Source organism: Orbicella franksi, chromosome 1 (assembly GCF_964199315.1).
Source record: "Orbicella franksi chromosome 1, jaOrbFran1.1, whole genome shotgun sequence".
In the NCBI taxonomy this organism is placed as follows: Eukaryota; Metazoa; Cnidaria; class Anthozoa; order Scleractinia; family Merulinidae; genus Orbicella; species Orbicella franksi.
The window spans coordinates 24,917,440-24,938,839 of record NC_138145.1 but is presented as its reverse complement, the minus strand read 5'-3'; the positions used below and the strand labels follow the sequence as shown (position 1 = coordinate 24,938,839).

The window sequence follows — 21,400 nt, the reverse complement described above, 5'->3', positions numbered from 1 at the left end:
GAAATAAAGGTTGAGTCAATTTATAAAAGAACCTTTGAGAATTGCATTGTATCCATAAAGCCAGGGAAAAATCTTTGTAATTAAACTTCCTTTGAATGAAGCGACTCTGTGTAAATATTTACTTAGATTTAAATAGACATTTTATGCTACAACATTCCAGGGTTGTACCTCAACACTGCCCACTAGTACTACATACTTACAAAGACTTCATTTTCTACGGAAATCCACAGTAAAAACTAACTGCACTGCGAGCTGCACATAAACCTGGTACCACTCCAAACCCAGAGTGAAAACATTGAGGTTGGGATCTAAGTGGATCGCGCGATGGGGTGTGAAAAACTAGTAGTGCTAGTGTTAGTCTGTTTAGTCAATGAGATGGCTTCAGAACCGAGATTACGGCTATCATGGGGCCGGCGGCGCAGATACTGTCATAAAACCAACTGCGTCCCTGGCTCTTGGTCTTCCTGGAGTGCTTGTTCGCATTCGTGTGGTCCACATGGTACACAATACTCCCGCCGGCCGATAATCAAACCGGCACAGTGTGGAGGAACGTGTGTGGTGACTACGCATGGAGCCAGAGCGTGTAATCGATTTTGCCTAAACGGTGGTACACTGATACGTTTAAGCTGCCATTGCAAGTATGGATACAGTGGGGAGTGTTGTGAAAAGGGTCAAGGTGAGTTTTAAAACGATTCAGTTGCTTTCATCCCACAGAAAGGGTTGGGACGTCGTAGAGTTTAAATCATTGCCTCGAACTACAAGGAATTTCAACCGTCTCCTTCAGCCTTGAGAGCTAGCAACAACTAGAGATGTTTGAAATTTAGATTACGGTATGCTCCTCCATGTTAACCAATTACTTTAGTCTAATCACTCACCAAAAGCTCGCTCTACAATTTTTCTGAACGTTTGCTGCTTGAAATGCGCGCTGAAAATATTCTGAATTTTAGTTTTTATTTGCTAACATTATATGTGTCAAAGGCTTGAACGACCTTAAACGGTTGGGAGGGAAGGGTCGGACGAAACAGTTTGGGAGTCGCAGTTATGACGTAGTCTAGACAGACTGCACCGGGAACATTCACCGAGCATCTCAGATAATTGTATCATGATCATATTGCCCTTTATTGACCCTCATTTAGTTGTCTACCTATTACAATACGTCCCAAAAGTCGAATGGACCAAAAACGGCCATCGGTGCAAAAAGCAGTTTTTGATTGGTTAAACCACTTAGTATAAGACTTCTCCCAAAGAGCTCAAAGCGACCACGTGTCATTACTTTCAAAATTTGTCCAGCTATTGGTTTTTGCGTTTATAGTGAGTAACTATAACTAATTATTATTTTTTCTTTAATTGTAAGTAATTAACATGTGTCTATGGTGTCAATAAATAGTGTAGTTTCCATCTTCCAACCTTTCGTATTCGACAGGAAAAGATGGCGGCTGGTCTTCGTGGTCAAGATGGGGACAATGTTCGAGCTCTTGCGGGACCGGACTACAGACCCGAAAGCGCTCCTGCACAAACCCGCCACCCAGCTATGGAGGGAAGACATGTGTGGGACCTGCCGAACAGCATAAAAATTGTCTACTTAAAAAGTGTCCAGGTAGATATTGATGTTTAGAAAAAGTAATAATTCTTCGCTTTTAAAGAACGAAAAGTAAACTGCGTGATAGGAAAAGACAATGATTCATAAGCAAGTCAGGCCATTTGAAGTTAGATTTGTAGTAGCCTTGATCGTCAGGCCACAGGTGCGAAGAGTTCCGCAAATTACATTGTATATATCAACACCAAATGTCCCACTTCATTTTGGTTAGAACATGTTTACTGTATGTGCAATGAGAAGTTGGTCCGCGGTTATAACCTTTTATAAACTCCGATATGTGGCATGATTCCTAGTATGGTCTGTACGCAGCGACAAGACTCAAATATAATCTCAATAGGTTGCCCCGATGAAGCCTTCCTAACAAAGCTTTTTCATAAAAAATCACTTTTAAAAGCCCGAGAGCTGTAGCCAAATAAATACTACGGATTCTAAGTCCAAGTTGGATTAATTCTCTTCAGTTTATTTTGATAGTAAAACAACACCCTTTTAGAGATATGACTTCAACTGAGCCGGTGCATTACAAGTCACACTTGTACAAACTGTTGCACTAAACAAGAAGGATATTATTTTGATATTCGGACTAATGAGTGAAGTAGTTAAACTTGTTTAGCCTCAGTTTTCTTCCCACTCCCCCCTATATTATATCCAAAACGATCTACTAACCTACCTTATTCATCACAAGATGGCGGTTGGTCTTCGTGGTCAAGTTGGGGACAATGTACGGGATATTGCGGGACAGGACTACAGACCCGAAAGCGCTCTTGCACAAACCCACCACCCGGTTATGGTGGGAAGAAATGTGTGGGACCTACCGAACAACATAAAAATTGTCTGCTTCACCGGTGCCCAGGTAAAAATCGATGTTAGTCGCTTTATTAACGTTAATGCAGTAACGCTACCTCACTAACTCACGAGCCTGTTTTTACAAATGCTGGCATGGGTCCGTTTTGTTTATTTTCGTCAGTGCATTCTGATTGTAAGCAGATTATTTAATAGATAGCTATAACTTGTAATGTCAGTACAAATAAAACCTAATCCTTAAGGTTACATATTCATTTGCATGGTTGCGCCCTTAATTTCACACAGTTTAGATCGCACTAACGCAAATACATTCCCGTAGTTCTCGTTGAAGTCAACTCCTTTTTTTAACTTTCAAGTTTCTTACATGTCATTTAGAAAGAAGTGAGCGATCACTCGTTTCAAACTTCCAATGTATCGTGTATATTAGACACTTTTAGATACGAAGAAGCGATGAATACGTATTCAACAGATATCAATCCAGTTAGGAGCCTTCCTAAATCTTTCACCCGTCCCTGTTGATAGCCAGCTGAACAGTAGACTATCGACATGAGATTGGCGAAAACGAGATAACGCAAACATAAGTGCAAGGTTTAAAAAGACGTAGTCGTGCTCCGATCTTAAGGACCTTATTGTCTATACATTGTAAGAACCCGTAATCAATCGAAAATTAGCCTGCGTAGCAAGAGTTCCCGTTCAAGAGCTTTTCCGCATTCTGACCGCGCGTAAATTGGGGCCGCGCGGTCACAATGCGGAAAAGCTCTTGTACGTGGGAACGCTTGCTGCGCTGGCTAATCCAAAATCAGAATCAATTCTGTATTTTTATTAGACTTAAAAGAAGTTGAGAACAAAGAGAAGATAAAGACCTGATACAAAAAGCAATTTAAATTTAAAAAAGAAATGGCCATCTGATTTTTTGATCAATGCCAGTTTATTCACCATTGTTCTGTTTGCAGTAAATGGCGGATGGTCAAATTGGGGAGCGTGGGGCAAATGCTCAAAAACTTGTGGCGTTGGATACCAACAGAAAAAAAGATACTGCAACAACCCTCGTCCGGAACATGGAGGAAAGAAGTGTACTGGAGACAAAATAAAAGCACGAGCCTGTTCTGTCAAATCATGTGCAGGTAAACTTCATTCATTCAATTTTGTTTTGTTTTTTTCCATTATATTTTTTTTCCTTAGGCCGAGGTATATCAGCATAACTGTGTTTTCTGTGTTGTATTCGGAAGAACTATAATCAATGGGCCAATTTTATGAGTTCTTGTAGGAGAAACGGAAATGTTCTAACAAGCACCGACCCCCCAGACAAAATAACTTTTAAACTGTCATTCTGTTTTACATGAAACCTTACAAATCCTTTCTGGGGCACTGCCCAACGAACTCACCCAAAGTTTACATTAAGTACACTTGAACCATGAACAAATAACATTTTTTCTAAATTTCTTTGTTTGTGTCTATAGAGGGCTGAGCGAAAGTTCTTAATATAAAGTACAAGATAAGCGTTTTTACACTGTACTAACGCAAGGTAATCTTGTTAACACGAAGGACCCTCATTCCATAACCACGAAAAAACTGTGTTCACGGTTCGCCAAGGGTCTTCAGTGTAAAGATAGGACTTAACATGGATTTTTCATTTACTAAATGGTCTTCATTGGGTGACGAAGTTGAAGTATTATTTAAGCAATAGAGCGCTTTTTCGTGTTTACGTAGCCTCGTCTAAACACGAGGGGGGTCCAAGAATACGAAACAGTTATGAATCCCCGAGACACGGTGGAGGGTTTGCATAACTTTTGAGATTTTTCCTAATCCCCAGGTGTTTAGATGAGGCTAAGTAAACACGGAAAAAGTTCTCTATTGCTTTTATAATTTTTTTTTTTAAATACGCGCGAATCTAAAACGTCACATCCGTGTTTACATACTCACATCTAAACACACCTACCGACCAATGAGAGTGCTTGTAGTATCTCAATTATTTTATAAATTATGATCTTACTACTGTGCTTATTGACTTATCACTTCTTTAGTGAATGGTGGATGGTCGACCTGGGGTCCTTGGAGTAAATGTTCCAAGACTTGTGGATACGGATCTCAATACAGTAAACGGTACTGTAATAATCCGAGCCCTGGGTATGGAGGAAAGCCATGCACTGGAAAAGATACAAGAACACGAGGCTGTTTGGTCAAATCATGCCCAGGTTTGCTATTAATCATAACTCAACTCTAGTTTACTTCAGAATTCCATAATGGTCAGACTGTCTGCTCTACTCAGCAGTTACAAACGCTTTCTTTTCATAACGTTTTCAAATATCAGAAGTTTATGCTGGCGCAAACGAACGATTGCAAACCAGCTGGTCGTCATAGTGGCAATACAGGCTATTTAACAACCACTCTCCGGCGAACATAAAGGCTGGAGGTGTGAAAGGATGGTGACTTTATAGCTGAAGTATAGAAAAGGGTGGGGAAAATATCATTTAGGTACCTATTAAAAGGAGTTTCAAAATATCTCGAATAAACGTTTCTAAAGTGTTTATCATGCTACCAATGTTTTTGCTCTACATCGCAATCAAACAAACCTGTTCGATTACCAAAGCGTTATTAATTATAACTCTTCAAATAAACCTCTACCACTAGCATGCACTTCTCTTTTTCCACCCCAGAAAATCTAATACCCGACAGTCTGACGACGTCATTTTACTCTTCACGCCTTGCGTACCTATGTTCTGAACAAGAGTGAAGTAAGGCTTTCTCCATTCAGACCACCCCCCCCCCCCCTCCCTTTTAAGTATATATGGCTCCGCCACTGGTCGGTTACTAGTCATTCTTTACAGAAAATCAACAGTTCGAGCTGGTTATAAAACTCATGGTAGAAGTTGTACAATGTCTATACTTAATCAAACAGACGGATAATGTAAATATCATCCCGATATGCCAGACTAGAAAACAAATGTGGACGAGACGTACCGTGACGTATCCAATGTACATTTGTTTTTTTTTTTGTTTTTTTTTTTCCATTTGCAGTAAATGGAGGCTGGAGTTCGTGGGGGAAATGGTGCGCATGCTCTAAACCATGTGGCACTGGGTCACAGTACCGCAACAGGGCGTGCACCAGGCCTCCTCCATCGTACGGAGGTAAACAGTGTACTGGACAGGACAAAGAGACGAGGAACTGCAATACTCATCACTGCCCTGGTACGTAAGCGATTCTGATCCGCTAAAGAGTATGCTTGTATTTTCTTCCATCGCTTCGGCCAGACACAATAATAACTATCTGAAAGTTTTATACTATCCGTTAATTTATATGCAAAGAAAAGTAGACCATTATATGTAACTACCTCCGCAACTGCATATTAAAATGGTCAAGTTGCTGCTGTCTTGGAGTGTCGCGTACATTGCCGGCACGTTATGTTCACTCTACTAGAGTCAAACATAAACCCCAACTTTTCTGTTAAGCCCTGTAAAGTGTGATTATTCAAATGAAAACTTTAGTACAGGAATTTGACAGTTTTTTCCACGTCCTACATTTTAATACTCTTCTTAGAAGAGGAAGGATAAACGAGCATAATGTTTCTTTTACCACTTTCCCTTGGAGACTGTTACGACCTATATTACATTCTCGCGGCAGTCACAATTGAGCGCAGTGCGGCGCCTGATTTTCTTTGGAACTGTTACGGTATTGCAGCGTTTTTATTCTCATTTCGAGTTTGAAGCGAAATGCCCCGTTTTGCTCAGCAAATCGAGAGGTTTTCAGTTCCTACAGGAGGAGGCAGGTCAGCCATAAATAATTTGACCAATTAGCTGAAAATCTGAACACTGGGCTCCAGGATTCTAAGGCTTACTTTTCTATTTTCAGTTGACGGAGGGTGGTCTAACTGGGGTAACTGGGGCACTTGCACCAGAACTTGTGGAAATGGAAAGCAGTACAGCAAACGACGCTGCGACAATCCTGCGCCCAAGTACGGAGGCAAGAAATGTTACGGAACAAACGTCAAAACCCGAGCATGCAACTTAAAACCTTGTCCAGGTAAGTCATTAAACAACGTGAACACTTTTGGACTGAGCTTATATGGAAGTGAAGTGTCTGAGAACAGCAACAAAACATTGTAACGAGCTAAAGCCTTTGCAAAATGAAAATCAAAGAGGCAGTCACAGGAATTTCAAAGAACGGGGTTTCTTCAGTTGTAGCAAGAATACGCAGATTAGCACAATTGCGTCCGCGACTTAATACTGCAACAATGACGTCTTAGCCATGACGATCTGAAAAATCGCCCGACCCTGGCGTTAATTGGCAACTGAGCAAGAGAAAGTGAAACCAAAGAAGAAAGTAACTTAAGTAGAAACATTTAGGATTTTAGGTCATTGAAAATCAAGGATAAGGCAATAGTTGGTACATGACCATTCATATTAAAAAATTGTTCTTTGTAGTTAATGGTCGCTGGTCACTATGGGCAGCATGGTCCGCGTGCACAAAGACTTGTGGGACTGGAAGCAAAACACGTCACCGAACCTGTACCAATCCCCCGCCAAAGCATGGAGGAGTGTGCATTGGACCGAGTGTTCAAACAAAGACTTGTGCGAAGCAAAACTGCCCTAGTAAGTTGTCAATGTTCTTTTTTTAAATACGCGACTGCATGAGTATAAGTAACAACCCAATAAACAAAATTGGCGTGGGAATAACAAACCAAACTAAATGTTTTAAATTGAGTAGCTGATTTAACTTTATTTTTTCACAGTAAATGGCGGTTGGGGCACCTGGGGCAAATGGGGAGCATGTTCTAAAGCGTGCGGCACTGGAAAACAATATCGCAGTCGGTACTGCAACAAACCAACACCAGCGTATGGAGGAAAACACTGTTCTGGTAAAGATAAAGAGTCAAGAAACTGCAATACAAATCCTTGCCCAGGTAAGCATGCTTCGTTCGGTCAAGACCGTTTCCTTTAGGTGTATCTCAATCAATCAATCAATCAATCAATCAATCAATCAATCAATCAATCAATCAATCAATCAATCAATCGATATATTTAACGTGTTCGGTGTGCTTAGCTAAAAAGCTAGTTTACAGGTAACGCCACGAAAAAAAACAGAAAAAAGAAATTGTAAGAGCCTTATGAAGGTATATAAATTTAAATAAATTAAGATTAAGAACTAGCTAATATTAAAATATAAGAATTAACAATGTAGTCACAAGTAAAATGTATAAGAAAATATGATCATTAAAAGCAGTTAAAATTAATTAAGGATAGATCCACTTCGCACTCAGAGTCCCGTGAGATCTAATGTTTTTTAAGTTGTTTTTAAAAGTAGTGTATGTTTGTATCTTTCGAGACTCGTCCGGTATAGCGTCCCACAATTTCGATGCAGCGTATCTCAATGGTCTTAAGCCGAAAGTTGTTGATTTTACATTTGGAAGGCCCAGTATTGTGGTGCCCAAAGGTTATAAGTGGAGCACCTTACTGTTATAAGATCACGTAAGCTTGCTGGTCCTGCATCGCTGGCCAGTGTCTTGAAAACAGTAGACAATATTTTCAAAACGAGTCCTGGTGTGCAACCTTTCATATGGAAATGAGTTTGACTTGCAAGACAATGAACATGCAAGAAAAACTCATTTCAATATGAAAGGTTGTGCACCATGACTCGTTTTGAAACATAGATCACAGTAACTAGGAAATGGGTTATTACAATTCATCAAAATTAATTACCATTTCTACCGAAAGAAATTCAACTGTATTGCTGTGGGTATATCAGCCCAGTCACTCTGTTAGTATTTGTGCATACCTTCCCACCAGGATAGAAAGATGCCAGTTTTTGTCGAGAGTTATCGTCGGTAGAGTTTCAAATTCGTGTTACCCAATCATCGTGCGCTGTACAGCGCGGACATTAGACCAGTTCTTGAACTCCCCTATATAGGGGATGCACCGAGGCGGGAAGAAGAGATCTGGAGTGGTGGGAGTGAAATTGCGGCGTTCTGAGCGTACCCATGCACGTTATCCTGAACTTTCTTTTCCTTCCTGGGTTCAACCCCTATATAGGGCGTGGAAGGAACAGTTCAGGGACGGGACTACGCGGCGTTTGAGAGTACTCCGAATGGGAGTTGTTACGTCGGCATGTTACTTTGCAACGTCGCTAACGAAAACTCCGGCCCCGCTCAGCTGATTTTAGGAGTCGAGATCAGTTACGAATGGAAGTACTTCTTTGCGCCGGAAACTTAAAGTTTCTGCCAAATAATTCAAATGTAATTACGATCGTGCCATTGAAAATAATTTTACGTTACACAAGAAACCATTTTTCTCTTTCAGTGAACGGCCGCTGGGCACTGTGGGAAGTATGGTCCACTTGTTCTAAGACGTGTGGGTATGGAACCAGAATTAGAAAGCGAACTTGTTCAAATCCCCCGCCTCAAAACGGAGGAAAGATGTGCACCGGACCGAGTCAACAGACTGGCAAATGCTATTTAACCAAGACATGTCCGAGTAAGCACCTTTTCATCACTATTCGCATGAACACATCGACGATCAAAGCAGGGAAGATTGTACATGAATAGACCTTTTGGGAAGGGGAAAGACGGTCACAGGGTACAAAATCCGCCATTTTCTATTCAATGGAAAACTACAGGGTAGCAGATTTCTTGTTCGTTTGCACAAATACGTAAAGAAACCATTTATCCAAATTATTACTTTAGATATCTGTAAAACCACATATAGTGAATATAGTCAGTGCTACAAATCAAATGGTCTGTATTATTTGATGTTCATTGCATGTGCGCCAAAAGTAAGTCAATGTTTTTGTTGTCACAAAGCCAGTTTTATATCGGAGTTCTACGATTAAAGCGTTCGCAGTTTCCTTGAAGAAATTTTCAGGTGCTATTTGCTTGATGTTTGTTTTCAGTGCTGAATTCGTTTTCAAGAAAACATGTTCATTTTCAGTAAACGGCCGCTGGTCGCCGTGGGGAAAGTGGTGCAAGTGCTCCAAGACGTGTGGGACTGGAATCCAGACTCGAAAACGAACCTGTTCCAATCCTTCGCCTCAGCATGGAGGAAAGCCATGCAAGGGAATCAGTGAACAGACAAAGTCTTGTCAATTAAAGCAGTGTCCTGGTTAGAATTTTTCACTTAATTTCTTAAAGCTCTGACAGTTCAACGTATCGTTGAAATATCATTCACTTAGTGTTCCGTTTACGTAGCTCTGGACGTGGACGATACTACTTTTTCAGTCAGTCAGATGCGATTATGACTTGGTCTATGCGCGTTAACCCGTGCTTGGCACTGGCTGTAGTTTCTGCCTGCCACACTACCACTACGCTATTACCATCGCTGTGAAAACTTCACTTTTGAGGAAATTCTCACTCTCTCAGTGCTTCATAATGTATAATAGTATTCTTTTTGCAAAATAACCTGTTTGATTATTGCTTCAGATAGTCCGGAACAGACAACTAATGTAATATTGCTCTAGTTGATAAAATGGACACCAGTGACTTCGGGACGGTCAAGTTATCTCTGACGCTCTTGTATTCCTTTGCTTCTTATTTCTCAGGTTACGGTGGTTGGGGTTCCTGGGGTCAATGGTCAGCATGCACCAAAACTTGTGGCACAGGAACACAGAACCGTAAGCGGACATGCCTAGGCTCCGGAAACGGAAATTGTCCAGGTTCAAATGAAGAGAGCCGCCACTGTAACACACAGAGTTGTCCTGGTAAGTCAAGATTTAAGTTTTCGCAAAGAGTGTGAAATCAGAAGTGACTACTGGCAATGTAAGGCTCGTCAAGGAAAGCCTTGTGTAAAAGATTAGAAGTAAATGAACAAGTTCCCAATTTCTCGTTCACAGTATTCCTTAAAGAACTGAGCAGCTTTGGTAGTCGAATTATGAATTAAAGATAACGAGAATCACGGAACACTCCCACTTTCTGTTCCTTTTGCAGTTGACGGTGGCTGGGGAGACTGGAGCGACTGGAGTGCATGCAGTGTGTCGTGTGGGCCTGGTACTAGCATCAGGAGCAGGCAATGCAATAATCCAGCCCCGAGTGCCGGCGGCAAACAGTGTACGGGACTTCCTGTGGGAAATAAGCCTTGCAATGAAGGACCCTGCCCTGGTAAGTATAAAGCAAACCCTACGATATTTCTTAAAGCTGTTGAAGTGTTGTAGAACAACTGCTGATGGGCAAACCAGCAATCCTCTAGTCTTAAGTGCCATGGACTAGAAAGTTGAAAATTGAAAAAGAAACGGTACGTATTTTTGAGGTTTGACCGTGTTAAAGGTGGACCACTAAATGTACTTTCCGCCCTGCTAAATGAGTCGAAATGCAGTTGAAATAAAACGAAAATCCCTTGTAAAATATAATGTACAATTATCCAATTTCCAAATTCTGTTTTTCTCTGACATACGCAGGGAGAAACGTCAGATAAGCAACCACAACCGGATGTTTCTCATCCCAACCATAAAAAATCTGATAAACCAACTTCGCTTGCCGAACAACGACAAACTGTGTATGAAACCAGGCTCAATAAACACAATGGGAAGCATTTCTCACTTAATTCTCTTGACCCTCTCCTGGTCAGCTTTTCAAAATTGTCTGGAAAATCATAGCAAGTGTACAATATAAGGCATTATTATATGGCTAGCTCCGTGAGCGGGCCCGATTCCTACGCAATTATTGGCTACCTGAGCGGGAAAGATGGTGCTATCTTACCCGCTCGGGATTACCCGCAGTGTCCCGCAAGAAAATCGTGTTCTTTTTCCATATAATAAATCCTTTTAGGTCAAGATGGCTGCATAGTAGCCTCGTTTTTTTTGTTTCATGTTTATAAACCTCGAATCCGTCTCGGTCCATAAACATGCAAAAAAAAGACCTTCCCGCTCGTAGGATTCGCCAACGTATTGAGTAGCTTTGGTAATCGAATTAAAGATAACAAAGATCAATCTCTGTTCCTTTTTTGCAGTCGACGGTGGCTGGGGAGACTGGAGCGACTGGAGCGCTTGCAGTGTGTCGTGTGGGCCTGGTACAAGCATCAGGAGCAGGCAATGCAATAATCCAGCCCCGAGTGCCGGCGGCAAACAGTGTACAGGACTTCCTGTTGGAAACAAGCCTTGCGATGAAGGACCCTGCCCTGGTGGGTATAGAGCTAACCTGACGATGTTTCTTAGAACAGTTGAAGGGTTGTAGAACAACTGCTTATGGGCAAATCAGCAGTCCTCTAGTCTTAAGTGCCATGACCAAGACAGTCCAAAAATTGAAGAAGAAACTGTACGCATTTTTAAGGTTTGACCTCGTTGAAGGTGGAGTACTTAACGTACTTGCTGCCCTGCTAAAAGCATCTATTAAAAAAGGACCTTCCCGCTCGTAGGATAGACCTTTCCCGCATTCCACTTCAGTGCGTACGAACAATAGCACCAGAGCGAGGTTGGGGTGGACATTTTGATACATTTACTGTGTTTTTGTCCATCCTGACCTCGACTTGGCGCTATTGTTTGTCGGCATGCGGGAAAGGTCTATTCGCTTCGTTCCTTTTTTGCAGTCGACGGTGGCTGGGGAGACTGGACCGACTGGAGCGCTTGCAGTACATCGTGTGGGCCTGGTACAAGTATCAGGAGCAGGCAATGCAATAATCCGCCCCCAGGTCCCGGTGGCAAACAGTGTACGGGACTTCCTGTAGGGAACAGACCTTGTAATGAAGTAACGTGTCCTGGAAGTACGTATCAAACTATGTTCTAAGGTTCAATTTCTATTCTGGCTGTAAGCACAGAAGAAGCTGAAAATTCTCATTAAGAAAAAAGTGACCTATCATGTGTTCATAATAATCCTCGAAAAACGATAACAAGAAAGGGTTAATTTACACGAATGTTCAACGCTGAAATACGAGCACACGTGTCCAGTTCTCGCTGGAATGACCATTCGGGACACAACCAGTTGCAGTTAGATCGAGAACATTGGTCCGATTGGTTGATTTTAGCCGGATATTGACCCTCTGAACTAACTTAGTCGTGAAATAATAACTAGTATAGATAGTCCAATCAGATATCGTTAATATTTCCCTTAAAAGCGAGGTGATCGATTTTGACCGGTTGTCTCAGGTGGCGACTGCTGGGGTGATTGGAGCGACTGGAGCATGTGTACCAAAGCTTGTGACTGTGGCAAGGCATACAGGGTCCGTTTCTGCAAATGCGCACATGGTCAGGGGCATGAAAAGTGCCAAGGGCCCGGAGAGAGCTCCCAGAGTTGTCACTGCAACCCCTGCCCCAATGGACCCCCTTCTGATGACATTGTCAAAGGTATAATAACATCACTTGGTTAGCACTTGATGGGCACGAGGTGCGGCACGTGGAGTCAAAAACCTTCGGCAATCATTGTTGAAGATGGCCAACTCTACCAAAAGAATCTAAGTTCTTTCGAAGGCAGTTTTACGCTGGCTTAAAGACACGCTGTTTAGCAGTTTCTGCCGTTATCTGATAATGAAGTGAAATGCGGTCAAAATAATGGTTTCTGAAGACATAATTCTTATGTCTGTTGGGTTGATCGAGAGATTATGTTCAGGTGGTAATGTGTGGAAACCTGGCCTGCAATTCTCAGAAGTCTTCTTTGCTTGATATGTAGTAAATTTGATATTCAAAATTGCAAACCCAACTCGCCTAAATTAAAGCACGACCAGGCCCCTTTAAAGGACAATGAGGTACAATTTTGAGACCCGTTACCGAGTTACAGTGATAGATTCTTATCCTGTCAGGAACTATGGCGTCATCAGATAGCAGTTACCATTCTGATTCTAACATCACCTCTCTTTTCTTTCCTCTGTAGCTTAAAGCCGCGAAAAAAGACAACAGAGATGAACTTTCAGTTAGATCTTCTAAAGTTCTCTAATTAGTTTCTTATGTGCAAAACGTTTCTCACCTGTAAAACATTGCTTGGAATTTGACACTTAAGACATACATTCCATAAAAGTTCACTTTTCCTTTCCTGACCTTTACATCTTTCAAGTCACAGGATGAAAGATACGCCCACGGTGTGGTGGAGTGGTTTGCCATCTTAGCGAGCTTTCAAAAACACTAACGAAACAAATAAGCAATTTTGTACAGTAATACCAAGGTAATAAAGTTCTACGTTTTAGCCGCCTGTTCCCTTGGTCTTGTTTGGGGAGCTCGCGAGTGTGACTCAAAGGTGAACCTACTCATTGGTTAGTGGTTTTTACAAATTAATAGTGACTATACCATTAATGCCCGTCCACACTATGCCGGAGAAATTTGAAAACGTAGCTTTATTTCTCCGGTTAGGCCGACCGTCCACACTTATCCGTCACGAAAACGCAGCTTTTCGAAAACCTTTTTTTACATCGTAAAAATTTGAAAACGCCGGCTTGTCGTTTTCGTGTGGACGCAAAACATTTTGGAAACGGAGCTTTTCGAAAACGATGTAGTCACGAAAATTATGCAATTTCCTTGAACGAGTTTCCTTGAACACAAATCCAAAATGACCGGTGATTGTTGCGTTTTTAAATTCTTCCAGTGTAGTGTGGACGGAAACTATTTGGTGCGTTTTCAAAGGGAAACCCACGTTTTCAAATTCCTCCAGCGTAGTGTGGACACGGCCTAAGTAACCCTTCCAAAAGTGAGAGGAATACGCAAGTAGGTAATCATGATATTTTACTTTGGAAAAAGAAAATTACAACCCAACCTTAATAAATAAATTTTCCAATAAATCGTTTCAAGGTAGCTACTCGATCCCTATCAAACTTGACTTGATTTTGCGTGAAGTATTTGTAAATTGTTGGCTTAGAAAACAAATGAAGAGACAACAACGGGACAACAGAGACAATGAACCCAGCCCTTAAAATAATAGAGTTGGGTGAACCAGGGAGCGAATAAGATAACCGGCTCTGAAGTGGTGCGTGGCTTCAGGAAGTTTCTCAAATTAAAACCTCACTATTTAATCCTTACAAACACCATAACCAAATAAATCACAGCTGAACTTGACAGAATATTCGAAAGAACAAACAAAGCATGTATTACAACTGAGAGTCGGACTGCGTGTCTCAAATTTTCCCATTTCTAAGTAAACCTTTCGGGGCTAAAAATGGTTTCGTACCTAATCCTAGCCTTTTCCCTTGCCGTTCAGTTGTATTTTTCCCAAAGCAGCACAGAAGCAAATTATCAATCATTTCAAAAGAGTCCGTGTTGGATGTGTAACGTGACACACTGTAAACAGTGCGTCGCAAGTCAGTGGACGCCGTGGAACCAATGCTCGGCTCCGTGCGGTAAAAATGGTTATCAATCGAGAACCAGGCTCGTACACCGGCCGTCATCTTGTGGCGAGGAGGGTTCATGCCGGGATCTCACAACAAAGGAGTGGCGACCCTGTAGTAGGTTTTGTCACAATGGAGGGACGCCTGATCGATGGGCCTGCAAGTGTCCACTAAACTACACTGGCGACTGTTGTGAAACAGGTTTGTGTGCTAAAAGTGAAACACCATAAAATACCTAAACGTTCACCCGTCTACCAATACAAAACGCAGAGAATCTAGCTATTTCTAATTTGCAACCACAACAGTTGAACGCAGATAGACGTTGCGTTTCCTCAATAGAAGTTCCCAACAGTTCTCGGAAAAATATTGTTCAATTTGACATCCAACACAGTAAGTAAAAGGAAGTAAAAACATAATTAATTTCCCGCCAAAATGAATAAAAAAGGACAGCGATTTTATTATCTATTTTTTTCTCTTTCAGTTCGGAAAAGGAGAAAAAAAAGACTCAAACAGCTACCTTTTAATGTTGGTTGTGACAAATGTGTTCTGTCGTATATTTTCCTTCATTAAATGACTGGACTAATTTGAACTTGCTTTGTAGGATTTCGAAATTAATACAGTTGAAACGTGAAAATATGTCGTAATTACCCTGCTAAACAAACTTTGGATCAAAATCAAAATCAACACTAAAATTCAATATTGACATGTAATATGACAATAACACATAAGTTGTTTTTAAAGAAAACATAAAATTATATTTATTAAACCGAAACCTGAGCAACACACTCTTTGGCCTTACATGTAAAATTTACAACAAAAACCGAATAAACGGCTATAGTAAAGACACGCCTGATTTTCGTAAACGATATATTAGAAGAGAAAAGTTCATACTGGTTTTGATTTTTTCTCTTTAAGAGTGAAGAACTATCAAGCTGTTTTGATCGATCTTAGTTATTTCAGGAGTGAAAAAGTCAGATATATATAGAGAGCTTACATTATATCCAAGATGTGGAATATTTCAAAGAATTCCATTGTATAATTTTGAGATTCGCGGACGAAGATTTGACAAGGCTTTTCTCGACTAATGCAGGCTCGTTGATTGCTGACGAGGCCTATACGAGATTGGCAGGTCCTGCTCCAATGGCTGAAGGGAAGGCGTGGGAGGATGTGGGCGATGTTGGGTGCTTCCTGTTTTACGACGCTGTCTCCTCTAGGACATTGGCTCTGTGCTTGATCTCAAACTGAGGTGGCTTGGAAGACCGTTTAAACGTAAAATACAGGCAAAAAAAAAAAAAACCCACATAAACAGGGTGCAGAAGGAAATATGGTAAAATTCCTCCGGGAAATCCATCAACTTTTCATTCGATCGCTCTTTAAACCTCTTAGCCCGCTCAGTTTAATACGTGTTTTCTTTGCAGCGTTTTTTGGATGGAGAATGTGGGGGGACTGGGGACAATGTAGCAAGTCCTGCAATTCCGGCACTCAAGAGCGCATGCGTATATGTATTGAGTCATCACCGTTCAATGCTTCCGTTTGTGACAAAGTGTGCAATGGGTCGAGTATTGAAACAAGAAAATGCAATACTCACCAATGTCCAGGTCAGTCGCTTGCAGGTATCTCTAACGTCATAATTATTTCTCTTTTTACGTGAGACGCGCATTCAAAAATTGACCCTTTAGGGTTGATGGTGTAATTTTCACAACGTCAATCCGGGTAAAAATCTTGAGACACATTACCGTTTCGCCAGCAAATGATAGTTGTCTTAACTCCCCTCCTCACCTCGCCAAATGCAAAGTTGATTTCTACGCATTGTTCAACAACAAAATAGAAACGTTGATTTTTTTTTTTGAGGGGGGGGGGGGGGTGGTCTAAGCTCTGAAAGCAGCGAAGAGTCTTGACACCACTATCAGATGCACGCGGATGACGTAGGAATTCTTTCGCCTTAAACTGATTATTTAGTCGAATGTCAGTCTGGTACCCAGTCTTCGATCCTTACTACGCACATTTTACAAAACGTTACCTGCCGCTGCTCACTGCTGGAATGTTGGATTAGAGGTTCTTAATATAAAGTTGCTCACTTTTACATTATTTTTTTCTTTTTTCAGTCCAATACGATTCGCTCGGTTGTTTCAAAGATGGAACTCCCCGCGCTCTTCCCGAGCTGCTTGAAAGCTTCCGAAAAAATATCGATTGGATGAACATGGCAAAAATCGTTCAAGCGTGCGCGGAGGTGGCCCATGAGCGTGGTCGTCAAACGTTTGGACTGCAGTTTTACGGGGAGTGTTGGAGTGGAGTAAACGGCAGTAAGACGTACGATATGTACGGGCCTTCCAAAAACTGTTGGAGTGGGGTAGGAAAGGAAGGGAGCTATTACGTTTACAAAATTAAAGTGTAAATGTCGTTAGCCCAAATATAACAGGATGTAATGTAAGTTAACACTCACGTAGCCATAAGCACTGGAAGAATTGTTTCAAGTTAAAATAAGAATAAATATTGACTGAAAATCACGGAATTACACCATGTGTATTTAACTTTGAATCGTTCTTCACAAACTCTTTAATAATTCATCAAGTTTAAACAGAGAAAATCATGACTGTGACGGTGTTTAAGTATCTGATCTTAATTACCATAGATTTTACGATTTCATTTCTCCGTTTTCTTTTAAGTTTTAGTTTCGATTGAGAAGATATATCAAGCACTCAAGACAGTGTTTGACCAAATTTCCAAACACCTCAAAGTTCGTCAAAAATACTTCGCTGCGTGTCGTAATTTCAACCCTCTTCTCGGTGTTTGGAAATGTGGTTTAACACTGTCTTTCGTCTCTGATATAGTGCTCACAAAATGAAGGCCTACGATGGTGTAAGACACCATCATTTCTCGCAGCTGAATACGTGGACAAACAAACCTTGAACATATTGCGGTAAATATGATTCCCCCATGCCCATGGAAAATTTCAACCAACTACATGTAAGTAAACCTTGCCGCATTTCACTTTAGTTAGTACGAACCATGTTCACTTCTCCTTTGCCATTGACTAATTGTTATTTGTTATGTTAAACTGACAAGATACCACCCTGGCCATGCACAAGCTCCTAATAAACTTAACCAGAGGTTAGCCTGTGAAGGTTTTCACTCAGCGTGCGTTTTAATCTACGCACCACTACAACGCTCTTACCTGTGTCTGAACACCGCGTCTAAAGGCGTGGTCAAAAGATTGCTAAAGCTAGGTAAAATCTTTACTAAAACAGAGTGGAGGATGGATTTCATTTACTCTCCAACAGCACACATAGAAGTTATCAAGTAAAACCTCTAGGAAGCGTTACCAAATTTAACTTTGTTTTACTAGGCAAAACATACGAATGGTGGACATGCTCACCCCAGGAAAGAAGTCTTGATTAAAAACCAAATACTTCCAAAGAAAATAAAGAAAAAGTATATAAGCATTAAGGAGAACTTCGACGCCGATCTGTAAAGATGATCGCATGCATTGGTAATGGAAGGATCTTTCTTAGTGGAAATCATTTGAGCCAATAGTTGCTGTCAGCGAAGTTGCTAAGCGACTCGTTGTATCCCTGACGTCGTGTTGATGTGAGAGCTTTCGGAGTGTTAATTCACGATTTTGATTGGATAATAAGAATTAGAAACCCTTTCATGGCTTCAACAAACATTAGCCAAAAAAGCCGTTGTTTTGCTGATAACACGTGTTTAAAAAAAACACGATGTCGAAACAAAACAAAACGCTACTCTTAATTTTTTTTTATTTAATCCACTGAGGTGATATTGATAACAAATCATTCTTATTATTATTATTCAAAATATCGTTTTAAAAGTACACTGATTCATGCATAATTGCATCATGTTTGATGGAGTCTGCTCCCTGACTCGGGCATAAAATCAATATACGGATTCGGCTATCGTGTCTACATCCCTGTTGCTACCCAATTCAGACAACGCGAGATTCATTTGGGAGGCTACAATTGTGCAATTTGTCACTCGCAACTGATTGCATGGGAGTATGTGCAAACAGAACAATTGTAACTTTTCAAATTAATCATCACGTGATCCGAATAGGCCACGTTCAGTATATCAATATTCTACTATGGCTCTGAGGCTTTCGGGTGAAAACTGTAATTTTTTAAAGTTTCGTTTCTCTCTCAGTTCCCAAAAGAGACTTGGATACAAAGAAAATAAAACCAAATAGAACAGTTTGTCCTGAAAGCCTCGGAGCCATGTAAGAATACTAATATGTGAAACGTGGCTTGTTGGGTGGCAACAAGGATCTAAACACGTTAGCCGAATCCGTCTAAAAAAGGGCTGCATTAATTCTACCGCGAACTAAGCAACTCCTAAACATATTTGACTTAATTTCTCTAAAAAACTATAATGACAATATTTTCCAATAAATCTATCGTATTCGCTTCTTATAAAATAAAATCTCACTATATTTTTTTTGCTGCTGTGTGTAATTCAGGATAAGGGTGGTCTTTTGTGTATTAAATTGTTACGATGCCTAGCTCAGTTGGCTAGATTACGAAATGATTCTTCATAACAGCTTGGTATTAACTTTCCCTAATTTATACATCGATTTGGGAAGCACCATTACTGGAATAAAGAGAAAGAAAATGACATATTATTGAAAATCAACTTCATATTTGATTCATTCCCTTGCATTACTGCTCGCTTTTCCCCATCGTTTCATCCGATGACTGACAAAATTTATCAATTTTGAATAACAGGACAAGTAGATACCCTAATTACTGGATACTGTTCTTTAACGCATCCTGTTTGATCGAGAGAACCTTGAGATGGCAAAGCACTTCAGAGACAGACGGTTATAAACTGAGCAGTTGCAGGCTCCTGTTTTACGAGTAGGGCTGGGCGAACGCAAAATGCAAAGCTCGGTCATTTTTACTTGGAAAAAAACAAGTCAAGTAATAGTCCCCATACTAGAAGGAGTGATTGATTCAAATTTTCTTTCAGACATATTTTCGATTTTAATAACATGCAATTTACCTGAGGACTACATCGACTCGTAGGCGTACGAAATATTTTCCCATGCCCAATAACCTAAACATGTCTTATCTTTTGACTCCTTATCATACCACTACCCTCCTATCTTAGTTAACAGTCACGTAAAATAACGTTTCCTAGCAACAACCAATGCCTATCTACCTTGAAACGAATCTCACTCAGTTCATGCCTCCACACTCTGCCGGTGAGCTGACGGAGACTGCATTTCCTGGGCCTTGGGCGAGTCATGGAGTACACTGTGGATGCGCTCCTCCATTTGGAATCCCATGAGGTCTTTGCGGGTAATAATGCCCCTGACCCTACGTTGGAGAAAGGGAGTGATTACAGAGAGCGATACACAAGATTTTTGACTGATTTCTGATGAATGTTTGTTGGCTTCTCAAGACCTGCACGTGCAATTCATCGACGTATGGCTGTGCCACTCGGACTAACTTAGAGTTCGAATGCCCGTGCAACAGGAAAACCAGCCATAACATGGCGGAATATGGTTTCCTTAGATATGTACAAGAAGTGGAAGCAGTGTAGGCTCCTTTGCAGCTGTTACGAAGGAGACTGGCAGAAATAGAGACAAAGAAGTGCACTTCGCATGAAATACAAGTGACAACGGTTGGGTGGTTAGAGAAACTTGTGCTTAACACTATGCGGGTCATTGACACAAACCTGTTTTTCTTGTCCACTACAGTCAAATGCCTGTCAAAACAGGACAAGATGATACCGGTTAGGACAACCTTACAAACAGCAACTGGGAACTAAAGTTCTAAGTTATTCCTTCTCCTAACCAGGCAAAGCGTTGAAAATCAACAGAGTGAAATGATATGACAGGTAATAACTCCAGATATTTCTGGTGATATCGACATTATCACTATAGATAACAGTCAGTACAGCGTGCGCTATTTCCTTTCCCGCTTTTTCTCTACGATATTATGCAGTTGTAAATGAAGTACCTCAGTCCTAGTGTCCTGAATATAATGTAGGTTCGGTGAAGAGAGAACGTCTCTTGAACTGTAGGAGCCGAGTGGTTCACATAAGGAGACTGGAAATAATGTAAACAAACACTCGTCACAAATAAAATTACAACAATGTTCATTATAGAGAGGAGAGGGAAGGAGAGCAACTATTAACGTTTCATCATCTTAAAATAAACTAACAGAGCACCTCATTTCGGAACATTCCTTTGTACAAGCAAAGTAAAAGCCTAGTTTACGTTTTGGAGGAATGATCTCAAGTTATTAACGAAAATTACAACGTATCAGTAATCCTCAGCAAAGGGCGTCCAATCAAAGCAATCAACGTAATGAACCAATCGGAACTTGATGCAATAGTAGCCAAGCGCGCGTAAAGATACAGCCAGTGCCAAAGGGCGGAAAAACAAGCGTAAGCGAAGTCACATTTAGTTTTGATTGTTCCTCATTGGTTAAAGAAACTGCATGTTTGCTTTAATTGGCTACAACCAGCTGTACAGTCTTCTTTCAGCCGAGCACAGATCTCACCGAGGAGAACTAAGAAGTTCGTGACACAAGGGCTCAAGCTGAATCCTTAGGATGCGTTACGTACCAGATCAATGTACATCTCCTGGTAACGCGAATCTGCTGCATAACGCTCCAACTGAGCGTTAAGTCGCTCCGCATCACGGACGTACCCTTGGTGCATCTACAACAACAACAACAAATCTAAATGATTAATGATTAACTGGAACAAGGTCACGTGAACAACTCAAACAGAAAAAAATATGTAAGAATTTTTTTC

The 21,400-nt window shown here is 40.9% G+C and overlaps 3 protein-coding genes across 6 annotated transcripts in view; 2 read left to right on the top strand and 1 right to left on the bottom strand.

Annotated features, from left to right (window-relative positions):
* The first annotated feature begins 71 nt into the window (after positions 1-71).
* Positions 72-13,678, top strand: LOC145498351 (SCO-spondin-like). Of its 3 annotated transcripts, XM_081478284.1 has the most exons (17): positions 72-676; positions 1,424-1,597; positions 2,280-2,447; positions 3,352-3,522; positions 4,423-4,593; positions 5,417-5,587; positions 6,249-6,419; positions 6,821-6,988; positions 7,129-7,299; positions 8,693-8,866; positions 9,320-9,490; positions 9,927-10,085; positions 10,312-10,482; positions 11,330-11,500; positions 11,906-12,079; positions 12,462-12,659; positions 13,183-13,678. In XM_081478284.1, exons 1-17 carry the CDS (start codon positions 325-327, stop codon positions 13,185-13,187), a joined length of 2,940 nt encoding a protein of 979 aa, XP_081334410.1. In that variant the 5' UTR covers positions 72-324; the 3' UTR covers positions 13,188-13,678. The 3 variants fall into 3 exon arrangements, with proteins under 3 accessions (XP_081334410.1, XP_081334419.1, XP_081334403.1); XM_081478293.1 differs by lacking the exon at positions 12,462-12,659; XM_081478277.1 differs by lacking the exon at positions 13,183-13,678 and having other exon boundaries at positions 12,462-13,173.
* Positions 13,679-13,683: 5 nt separating this feature from the next.
* LOC145498423 (hemicentin-1-like) lies at positions 13,684-18,259 on the top strand. Its single transcript, XM_081478355.1, has 3 exons — positions 13,684-14,824; positions 16,042-16,221; positions 16,729-18,259. The coding sequence occupies exons 1-3, from the start codon at positions 14,455-14,457 to the stop codon at positions 17,016-17,018; spliced, it is 840 nt and encodes a 279-aa protein (XP_081334481.1). The 5' UTR covers positions 13,684-14,454; the 3' UTR covers positions 17,019-18,259.
* A 102-nt stretch (positions 18,260-18,361) lies between these two features.
* LOC145498374 (chloride channel protein C-like) overlaps positions 18,362-21,400 on the bottom strand; it is a 34,286-nt gene continuing 31,247 nt past the window's right edge. Inside the window, exons 21-25 of one of the 2 annotated variants that reach the window (XM_081478310.1) lie at positions 21,209-21,304; positions 20,599-20,687; positions 20,315-20,344; positions 19,796-19,953; positions 18,362-19,225 (exon numbers count right to left, since the gene is read on the bottom strand). In XM_081478310.1, coding sequence (XP_081334436.1) covers positions 19,818-19,953; positions 20,315-20,344; positions 20,599-20,687; positions 21,209-21,304 — 351 coding nt within the window. In that variant the 3' untranslated portion in view covers positions 18,362-19,225; positions 19,796-19,817. The remainder of the gene's footprint in view (positions 19,226-19,795; positions 19,954-20,314; positions 20,345-20,598; positions 20,688-21,208; positions 21,305-21,400) is intronic. The other variant, XM_081478303.1, reaches the window with a different exon arrangement.

What these genes read in the sequence shown, in the direction of transcription:
- LOC145498351 (XM_081478277.1), top strand. Translation starts at nt 325, where the DNA reads ATGGGGTGTGAAAAACTAGTAGTGCTAGTGTTAGTCTGTTTAGTCAAT. An exon ending in TCTACTTAAAAAGTGTCCAG is followed by an intron (nt 1,598 to 2,279) that starts GTAGATATTGAT and finishes ATTCATCACAAG; the next exon opens with ATGGCGGTTGGTCTTCGTGG. An exon ending in TTTAACCAAGACATGTCCGA is followed by an intron (nt 8,867 to 9,319) that starts GTAAGCACCTTT and finishes GTTCATTTTCAG; the next exon opens with TAAACGGCCGCTGGTCGCCG.
- LOC145498423 (XM_081478355.1), top strand. Translation starts at nt 14,455, where the DNA reads ATGGTTTCGTACCTAATCCTAGCCTTTTCCCTTGCCGTTCAGTTGTAT. An exon ending in TGGCGACTGTTGTGAAACAG is followed by an intron (nt 14,825 to 16,041) that starts GTTTGTGTGCTA and finishes TTTTCTTTGCAG; the next exon opens with CGTTTTTTGGATGGAGAATG. An exon ending in CAATACTCACCAATGTCCAG is followed by an intron (nt 16,222 to 16,728) that starts GTCAGTCGCTTG and finishes TTCTTTTTTCAG; the next exon opens with TCCAATACGATTCGCTCGGT.